The 10,418-nt window shown below is 40.3% G+C and overlaps 2 protein-coding genes across 2 annotated transcripts; both read left to right on the top strand.

The window, feature by feature from the left end:
- Positions 1 to 363: 363 nt before the first annotated feature.
- On the top strand, positions 364 to 3,161 carry snrpf (small nuclear ribonucleoprotein polypeptide F). Its single transcript, XM_079493840.1, has 4 exons — positions 364 to 516; positions 1,448 to 1,573; positions 2,049 to 2,113; positions 2,875 to 3,161. Exons 1-4 carry the CDS (start codon positions 514 to 516, stop codon positions 2,939 to 2,941), a joined length of 261 nt encoding a protein of 86 aa, XP_079349966.1. The 5' UTR covers positions 364 to 513; the 3' UTR covers positions 2,942 to 3,161.
- Positions 3,162 to 3,911: 750 nt separating this feature from the next.
- On the top strand, positions 3,912 to 9,292 carry amdhd1 (amidohydrolase domain containing 1; the record flags this gene model as incomplete). Its single annotated transcript, XM_079494066.1, has 9 exons — positions 3,912 to 4,048; positions 4,215 to 4,321; positions 4,459 to 4,523; positions 5,130 to 5,407; positions 6,488 to 6,713; positions 7,142 to 7,266; positions 7,465 to 7,558; positions 8,504 to 8,664; positions 9,187 to 9,292. 9 exons carry the CDS (start codon positions 3,912 to 3,914, stop codon positions 9,290 to 9,292), a joined length of 1,299 nt encoding a protein of 432 aa, XP_079350192.1.
- Between the last annotated feature and the right edge of the window lie 1,126 nt (positions 9,293 to 10,418).

The raw sequence follows: 10,418 nt of genomic DNA, 5'->3' as shown, positions 1-10,418 counted from the left end.
ATGCCTAGACACAGACAACGTGACCCAGATATGGCAATCAATTCACATTTTTTCCTCCTAAAGTTAACTATATGTCTAAACATTTCTTAGACAAGGTCAGTGTTGGAGTGACATGTTTTCTTTGGATCAAGCTGCCCACAGCTTGGTTCCAGTCACAACTCACAGGTGAAGGGTTCAGCAGTCAATATGCTAGACATAATAGTCTTCTTATCTGAGATGGAAAATGTTTCATAAGAAACTTTAACTCAGCCAAATCACTTTCTTTAGTACCTACCTTCTGAAAGCAATCTGTGCAGTGCATTGAAAACCCCCCAGGCCGCTAGATGGCGGTATGTTTTGACGCTGCTCACTGACGTTACGGGGTTAAAGTTGACACAAGTTTGAAGTACTGTGTGTAACACTTCCGGCTCGGCGGCAAAGCGTGCAGTGTGTGTTCAGTGTTACGTTATTGTGTCGTTAAAACAAATCCTCCGAGTCCTGAGTGACTTTACAACAACACGCAACTGAGGAAAAATGGTGAGAATGCAACACGATATCTGTTTGTAATCGCTCGTTTTGGAGAAAAAACATGTTCATTATCATCGCTCTTTGCGGTCAGCCTTTTAGTTAGTTAGCATTAGTTAGCATGACTAGCTAACGTTGGCAGTCTCATTCAAACGAATGAACGAGAGCATTATTACACTATTGTAATGCAATCGCCTATTAGACTAAACTGTATGGCTGCCCTCGTTGGTTTTAGTATATTTCCCGTTGTTTTAACGCTGAAATTTCAAGTTTGCACGCTGCCAGAGAAGATGATGCACAAAACGTTATTTTATTATCCAACATCACTGGTCATGTTTGAATGGAAAATGGCTGATACGATCTATAAGCTGTTTTCGGCAAGCGACGAAGCATAAATGAGCTGTAAACACGTCGCCAGACCCTGTGATCATTTGTTGCATCTTGTTCAGTGTTGGCAGGCATATTTTGGGAGAGAGATCTAGGAAAACAACCCCAAAAGAAGCCACTAGGCCACACGAGCACATTAAACTCATATGCATCGCCTATTTGAAAATCAAAATAGCAGAACTATTTTCAAAAACTTGAAATAAAATTACATATATATTCAATATATATTTGGAATATTTTTGGAAACATTCTAACACACAAGCTTCCTGGCACAAAGCATTGTCATGAAAATAAGAACCACTGGTTTAAATAAAACATTTGAAACCAACCAACCCCCCCACCCCCTTAAAAAAAGCCAAAAACAAAATTCAACCCAATTTACAAGCAACTTTACACAAAACAGGCCCAACGTCTCTTATAATGAAGGACCCCAATGGAAACACGGCAGACCGGCTTGTATTGAACCGTACTTTACTGTGCTTTTTATATCTGCAAGCTTAATAAACTAAAGTATTCAGTCAATCAATAATAAGCAACACCGATCCTGTTTCTCTAGAGTTTACCTCTGAACCCAAAGCCCTTCCTGAACGGCCTGACGGGCAAACCAGTGATGGTGAAGCTGAAGTGGGGGATGGAGTACAAGGGCTACCTGGTGTCTGTGGATGGATACATGAACATGCAGGTCTGTACTGTGGTGGTGGAAGAAGTACTGGCGTGTACTTACTTGTACATGCTTAGTAAAAGTACCAAATGTAGACGGGGCTCATTGTGTGGAATGCCCCATCAGACATGTTTTCAAATACAGTATAAAATGTATATCAATTCTTGTGAAAATAGCAGATCTACAAGCTCACAATGCGTCGCACCACAACACATTGTGAGCTTGCAGATCGTCTATTTTCAAATGGCCAAAATGTATATGGGGCTGAAGGGGGTAATGTATGTTTTGTCATAATAATCAAAATCTAGCAGTAACTAAAGTTTTCAAACAATTGTAGTGGAGTAAAAGTTTGAAAATGGGACATACAAATTAAAATGCATCAAAATGTAAGTTGGAAGAACTGTTGAGTGTGAACTTCTAGCGCCACGGTTTGTTATTGAATCTCTGTTTAACTGCATTATGTTTGACATTTGTGTTGTGCTCGTCTCCTAAACAGTTGGCAAACACAGAAGAGTATGTGGATGGTGCATTAGCAGGTCATCTTGGAGAAGTGCTAATCAGGTAATATGCATTCTGATAATAGTACCTTGTACTTTATGTAGAAACACTGTCTTCCATCAGACAAAAACAATATTTGTTAAAAAGTTAAAGCTCTATTGTGATATTAATCATTGTTATACGTGTTTGTTCAGTAACGGGGTGCCGTTTCTCCATCTCTTAACCCATTCTGGGTGGGAACCCCTTGGTGTTTGAAGCATAGTGTTATACTTTAGCTAATGAAAAATAGCAGATCTGCAAGCTCATAGCGCGGCACTACTTGTAGGTCTGCTATTTTTTTGAATATATATTCTTTTAGAGCAAACGTTTTTAACTCAAATCTTTGCTTCCAATGTTGTCTGATAATTTCCTCATGTTTATCCTCTGTTCTCTCTCTGGATGAAATTGGTATTCTGACCTGAAAACCGCAACGGTTACAATGGGAATATAGTTATTTTGTTATTTAGTTACGGCTGTTATTTTCTATGTACAAAATAATAAAATAAGCAACTTACACATTTAATTAGTGAAGCCCTATCATTTTATTTTAATGGAAGCAAGGGGATATTTAGATGAATGAATGATAGAGCTGCTCTGTTCTGTTAAGATGTTACTTTGTGTAGTAATTCTTGTCAATAAATATACAGCATCGTGGCTACGAGTGTGCAGCCTTTTTCTTATTTTTACTTGTTTACTGCCTTAGGCCAGCACCTCACCAACACTGGTGTGCGCCCTTTCCTGTTTTGTCTACTTTGTGTAGTAAGACATTCTTCGTCTCCACACAGGTGCAATAATGTCTTGTACATCAGAGGTGTGGAAGAAGAGGAGGAAGATGGTGAAATGAGAGAGTGATGATGAAACGGTGCCAGGAGAGAATACTCCAAATGATTCCCTGTCCTGTATGAGTGCGTTTGTGTCCTTTCGGTTGTTTAACTTGTACTTTTGTGTGTTCACCATGTCGCTTGGGATTAGGTTAGTTTTGATAAATATTTTTGTTTTCTTTTACTGTATGCAAATCCAGTTACCGGTATACAGACGACAATAAAAAATATTCTTTACCCTTTTTTAAAAATGGCCTCTTGAGTTGTATTAGTATGTCTTTAGGACGTGTCCCTATTCTGAGTATGTCAATGTGAAAATAGATCTATGAGCTTGTAGATTTTATTTTGGTGTAGAGGGAAGAATAAGAGGGGAATCAAGTTAATTACTATAACAGGGATCTCGGTCAACTGAATTAAATATAAATCAGTGGTTTTCAAGCAGTGGGTCCTTGAGGGGTTCCAGGTGGTCCCCAGCTAAATGGAGTTGGTATCCAAATGGACCCTTATAGATATTTAACTCTTGAGTGTAAAATGAAGCAAACATCTGCAGTCTACACAATTGGAGCATGTAGAATAATTTATCGTTTGCCTGTTCTATCCTATGGAACCAACATCAAACAGCATGGAATTGTGGAACAAAATAACGACGACAACATATTCTAAGTCTTGGGTCTGCAGTCTGCTAGGCTAAAATCTAATCAAATGGTGGTCCATGGCTCAAATGCCAAATAAATAATGGACCTTGATATGAAAAGGGTTGAAAACCCCTGATTTAAATCATTAACAGACCATAATAAAGGTTAGATACATTAAGAAGGTAAAAGACTCCTATCCATTTCAGTTGTTTCTGTGTATGCAAATGGGAGTAGACCATACCTTCTTTTTTACACTTTGAACCTTGTTCTCCTGGTCAAATATTTGCTTTTCTCCAAACTGCAGTGAGTGAACACTTTTAGCGGAGACTCATTTTATATTCTTTTGGTCCGTTATTCAGAATTAAAATGTCCAGCAATTACAGGCTATTGGTGAAGAATGCTAAACAGGTGGTCTTGATTTGCAACCAAGGAGAAAAGTACCTGACAAAGGATGCAATGCAGACCCTTTATGTAATTGAAAATAGCAGCATAGTAATTGGGAGGTAAGATACTTTGGTTTATTTTTATAGTCACTGAATTTTGGCAGATTTGACCTGTTGAAATCCTTACCATGACTGGTGCTCAGAAGTATTTAATTTAATTTTAGGAGTCATCTAATATCTAACCAACGTGTTACTTATCTAGTAAATGCGTTGTCTATTTCCCCAGAGACGGGCTGATTAAGGCGGTGGGGCCTGCAAATACCATTAAGTCCCAATATTTAGAAGAGTCTTTTGAAAAAGTGATTGATGCCACAGGAATGTGTGTCATACCTGGTGAGTATTCTTCCATAGCAGCAGAATCAGAACGGGGTCATGTTCAGGCTCCATAGTGATCTGTGAATTCCATTGCATAAACATTAAGAACAGTGGCGGTCATCATGGCAATCACTGGAGGAATGTTGTCGTTTCAGGTTTGGTTGACGCTCACACCCATCCAGTCTGGGCTGGTGACAGGGTGCATGAATTTGCCATGAAGGTATATAATAATTGTGATCTCAATGCTTCCACTTAACCTGAGTTGCATACACTGGTTACGGTTTTGGTATTGGTACTCAATTCATTTTCAATACTGCAATATAAAAATACAGCTCTGTTACAACTGAAAGTCCGTAACTCAAAATGTACTTGAGTAAAAGCACAAAAGTATTGGCATCAAAATGTACTTAAAGTACCAAAAGTAAAAAGTAGGTACTCTTCATGCAGAATGTCCCGTTTCAAGTTTTCAAATGTATACAAATCTTTTGAAAATAGCTGAGCAACAAGCTCACAATGTGTCTCATCGCAACACATTGGTCGAGATGTATATAGGGCTGAAGTGGTTAATGTATGTTTTGTAATAATAATCAAAATCTACAAAGTAAAGTAGTAACTAAAGTGTTGAAATAAATGTAGTGGAGTAAAAGTACAATATTTGGATCCGAGATGAAGTGGAGTAGAAGTAATGCATTGGAAATTGGAAATACTCAAGTACAAATACCTCAGAATTGTACTTATACTTACTTTCCACCACTGTCGCATAGTACTGGTTAGTAAATCAATCTCAGTTGGCGAGGTAAATGCAATACAAGTATTGTACACGCAGCTCGCTGGCGCCACCTACATGGACGTGCACCGGGCCGGCGGAGGGATCCACTTCACTGTGGACCACACGCGGGCAGCTCCGGCCTCGGTCCTGCTGGCCTCTCTGACCAGCCGGCTGACTCGGATGCAGAGGGCCGGCACCACGCTGGTGGAATGCAAGAGCGGCTACGGCCTGGAGCTGCAGACGGAGCTCAAGATGCTGGAGGTCATAGATACGGCCAGGCGCACCCTGCCCATCAACATCTCCTCGACCTACTGCGGAGCCCATGCTGTGCCCAAGTAGGCTACTACTGTCTGTTTGAACAGCAACCACCTTATAGACACTTGACCCATTGAGACCTTGAGACCAGATTCTATAAAATGTCTTCTAAATCATGACAGGTTTCTGAAATAACCTTACTTTCTTTATCAGTGGTTCTCAAACTATTTCATGTCAAGGACCCCAAAAATGTAATTGGCTGCACACCCCCATCTGAAAACAGGGACCCCCCCTGCAGAAGCAAACATATGAGTTAAAAACATTTGCTCTGAAAATATATATTGAAAGATTTGTACATGTTTTCACTATTATTTTTTCAATACCTAAAGTTTAAAATAATGGTTAAAGTGGTTACAAGTTAAAGTGACACAGATGCATAGGTCTTGGGTGAAAATGAAAAGCCCTGAAGCTATACAACTGATATAAATGTTCTTTGTCTTACGACCATGTCGCTTGCCAAAGATAATCATTTGAAATCAATCAATCGTTCAGGTATGCACTGTCACACTACAGTGGTTCTCAATCTGTGTGCCAGGACACACTGTGGTGAGTCATGAGGATAGTGTATCCCCGACAAATAATTGCCAAAACACAAAGAGTTTATAATATATACATGTAAAATGAGTTAGTTCCATCGATCCCAGCCGGAAACAAAATTGATTGATTGATGAAAGCTTTTGAGATTTTCCAGTGGGCACTGATCCAGAAAAGGTTGAGAACCACTGCTAGGTTATCATGGTTCTTTTTCATGTTGGTTTTTATGGTTATTTTTCAAGTTACTTAACAGTACAACCACCTACAAGGTAACAAAAACTAAAGAAAAAGGAGTATAAACAGACCATTAGACCAATATACTTATTTCCGGCGAACAAAACCATCGTTCTACAGAAGTATAAATTCAGGTATAGAGGCTATGCACATGCGTAAAGTGAGTGGCAAAGTGAGTTTAACGTTTAATGCAATCAGGTATTACTTTTCTGTTTGGATGTACGGGCTGTCAAGGCCAGAAGGAGCATATCGTGGAGGAGACATTGTATTGTCTCAACGATATTTATCCCCGTGTCGCCCACCCCTAAACCACTACACTCACTTTCTCACAGGGGTAAGACGGTTGCAGAGGCCACAGAAGACATACTGCAGGTTCAGTTGCCACAGTTGAGGGAGCGCATGTCCGCCGGGACTCTGAGGGTGGACAACATCGACGTGTTCTGTGAGGAGGGGGTATTTGACCTCGGCTCCACGCGCTCCATCCTGCAGGCCGGTAAAGACATGGGCCTCAACATCAACTTCCATGGAGACGAACTCCACCCCATGAACTCTGCACAGGTAATATTCAGTTACACGTACACGAAAAAGTACTCACTCACATGGTTTACGTATCAATACTGCAATGTAAAAGATAATTTACTGTTACAAGTAAAAGTCTGGTAAATGTACTTGAGTAATTGTGCAAAAGTAGTGCATCATAATGTACTTAAAGTACCAACAGTACAAGTCCAAGTTTTGTAGTAACTAAAGTTTTCAAATAAATGTTGTGGATTATCAACGTATCATTTGAAACATTTTAACAATAATCTTGTATAAGGGGGCTCTCTGAATATTTTCAGTTGGTGGGGGGGGGGGTCTGAAGCCAAATGTATATTGATTTGGGGGTCCTTGACATGAAAAAAGTTTGACATACACACCACACGTGACGGGGCAGGACATTTGCAGCAGTATTAGTAGCATTAATGTGCTTTTGTTTGTGTTCCAAGTTGGGGGCAGAGCTTGGAGCCTTAGCCATTAGTCACCTGGAAGAGGTTACAGACGAGGGCATCGCTGCCATGGCAACGGCAAAAACAGCAGCTGTGCTTCTCCCAACTACGGCCTACATCCTGCGGTAGTGGCGCACACACACACACACACACACACACACACACACACACACACACACACACACACACACACACACACACACACACACACACACACACACACACACACACACACACACACACACACACACACACACACACACACACACACACACACACTCTTTATGGTCCTGGGTTGTCTAACAGTTGTTCTGGGTGTCCAGGCTCCCCCAGCCCCGGGCCAGGGACATGTTGGAGGCTGGAGTCATTGTTGCCCTGGGCAGTGATTTCAACCCCAACGCCTACTGCTGTTCCATGGTGAGTAGTAAATAGCAAGAGGGGCCAACTTTGCTTTACTTCCCGTATCTGCGTGAGGTGGGTGGTAACATAATTAGGAGACAGGAAGAATGTTGAGTCTATTAATTTCCAATGGGAGAGTGAACGTGAACACAGCTTATGATCCATTATCCTTAACTCCATGGTCACTGAACTAAATACTGGACCCAATCATCACAAGGCACACAATATTTCCAAGATATTCATACTAAAATGGCTTCTTTTAGCGAGACAAATCAGGAGAAAATCTACTTTGTTAGACATTTCTTCATCCCAGAAACAAACTCCTCCAAAGTGTGGAAGCCTCTCTCTGTCCATCTGCAATTTGATGGACAACACATAGGGGGCTCTGGCCCCATATTTAAGATGACAATATGTGAATATTATAACGTGAAATGAATGGACATATTAAAACTGAAATAAAATGTGTGTTCCAATGCTTAATAATATAATTTTCCATAACTGTCTTAGACTCTTGGTTGATGGGGGCTGATTTGAGAAATGGCATTTGCCATATAATGGTCTCAATGCTCATCCACATGACGTTGTCAGTGTTGTTGTCAGCCTTGTTGAGGGGAGAGGGGGTGGGGAGGGGGAGGTTGGTGGGGAGGTTGGGGAGAAGCAAACCACGCCTACTATATTTAGGAGACCATTTCGCCTCTAGTGGCTCCAATGAAGTTGTGAACAAAATCTTATCCAATGACAACATAATACTCTGAGAGTCTGAGAGGCTAAATCTCATCAAATGGTGGTCCATAGCTCAAATGCTGAATAAATAATGGGCCTTGATATGAAAACTGTTGAAAACCACTCAAGTACGGCGTTCATTTACGAATTTACATATCGTTGCCTGACAGCAACGATATGTTTCTTTGATCACTGTCTTTTTCCTCTACTTTTCCTTGCTTTCTGCTTGTGCGTTTACAGCCACTGGTCATGCACCTGGCCTGTGTGAACATGAGGATGTCCATGCCAGAGGCTCTGGCCGCAGCCACCATCAACGCAGCCTACGCCCTGGGGAGGTCCCACACACACGGCTCCCTGGAAGTCAACAAACATGGAGACCTGCTGGTCCTCAACACTGCACGGTAAAATTAAACGTTTCATTTTACGTTCTCAAGAGATAAAGTATTACGTAATTTAAAAGAAGCCTACACAATTAGAGAATGTAGAAGAATTGTTATTTTGATCAAACGTTTGCCTGTTATCTCTCCTAATGGTGATAATAGAGCATGCACCTCCACTCTAGCCCAGGTGCTGGGCAAAAGGCAGTACAAGAGGAAAAAATAGAGTCCGCAAAGGAAGAAGATCCTAAGAGATCGAAACGTTGAGTCAAATAAACCAGTGGAGCTGAGTTTTCATACCAGTGTTGCGGACTCTATTTTTTCCTTTTTATCTCTCCTAATGGTATCAATACAGCATGGAATTGTGGACAAAATCTTATCCAACGACAACTAAATATTCTTTTAATTTTTGAGTCCAAGAGGCTAAATCTCATCAAATGGTGGTCTGTGGCTCAAATGTTGAATTAATGAATAATGGACCTTAATATGAAAAGGGTTGAAAAAACCACTGTATTAGTTCATGTGTTTGGTCTTGTTTTACTGCAGGTGGGAGCATCTCATCTACCAACTGGGTGGACACCAGGAGCTCATCCGCTATGTTGTCATTGAGGGCAACGTTGTCTATGACAACGACAAGACTATGGACTTCTAGCCACAGAAAGACTATAATCTGTACGACAAGACTATGGACTTCTAGCCACAGAAAGACTATAATCTGCACGACAAGACTATGGATTTATAGCCAAAGAAATGCTATAATCTGTACGACAAGACTATGGACTTCTAGCCACAGAAAAACAATCATCTGTATACTATGTTTTTGTGTTTCGAACGCTTACGACTACCAATAACCAATAACCTTAAGTTTTAATTTTTAGTGTGAACAAAAAAACGAATAAAAAAAACTATCTACTATAAAAAACTAGTTCTATCATTTTGATATTTTTTTCAGAAAAGGAAAGTTACATTAACACATTTTACGTGGGCCCCGAAGATAATAATAATAAAAAAACATCAATAGGTCTGTGGCCTGATGCATGTCAGACTGTGGGTCCTTGAAATTAAAAAAGGTTCGATGATCTACTGCCTAATGGGTGTTCCTAATAAAATGGGCAGTGTCTGTGTATTTATATAAACTAGGGGTTTTCAACAACAGGTGGTCCGTGAAGGTATTGCATGTGGTCTCTGACCATGCATTTTGTAATGTAGGAAAGTAAAGATTGATTTTCTTCCACGGAAAAGTGCACTAATGACCTGGTGACCTATGATGATGCGTCAATGTTGTCGGTTACTAGAAAGTCAGAGGTCAAGACATTCCACAGAAAAGGGAGTTAGAATCTCAAGAAGGGGAAGTGTACCAGATTGCCTCATTGGGACATCATTATTAGGAAATGTGCCCGTATAATCACATGTCTGTTCACTCATACATAAGATACAAATCAATCAATATATCAGTTAACATAAGTTTAATAAGATTAGTGCTAAAGCACTAAACTTAGCCCATATCACTTCCCAGCACAACAGTGCCAGTGGTCCACCCCAGGTTGATTCTTAGTTAGGGTGGTGGGCCCTGATTCATAATCAGTTGAAAACCCCTGATATAAACTGTTATATCAGTGTATCTGATGGTAAAATTAAACATTCTCCTTCCAGATTGTATTTCAACTATTCTCTTTTCGCTCAGCAGAACCATGCTTTTTCTTCTGTTAGTTAGACCATAAAGCATAGTATAGGTACAGCTATCGGTTACTCAATAACTACAGCATGCAAAGGTTTTT

This window comes from Electrona antarctica (genome assembly GCF_951216825.1).
Source record: "Electrona antarctica genome assembly, chromosome: 23".
NCBI lineage: Eukaryota > Metazoa > Chordata > Actinopteri > Myctophiformes > Myctophidae > Electrona > Electrona antarctica.
Note: the sequence above shows the minus strand (reverse complement) of the source record. Positions and strands in the feature narration are given on the sequence as shown.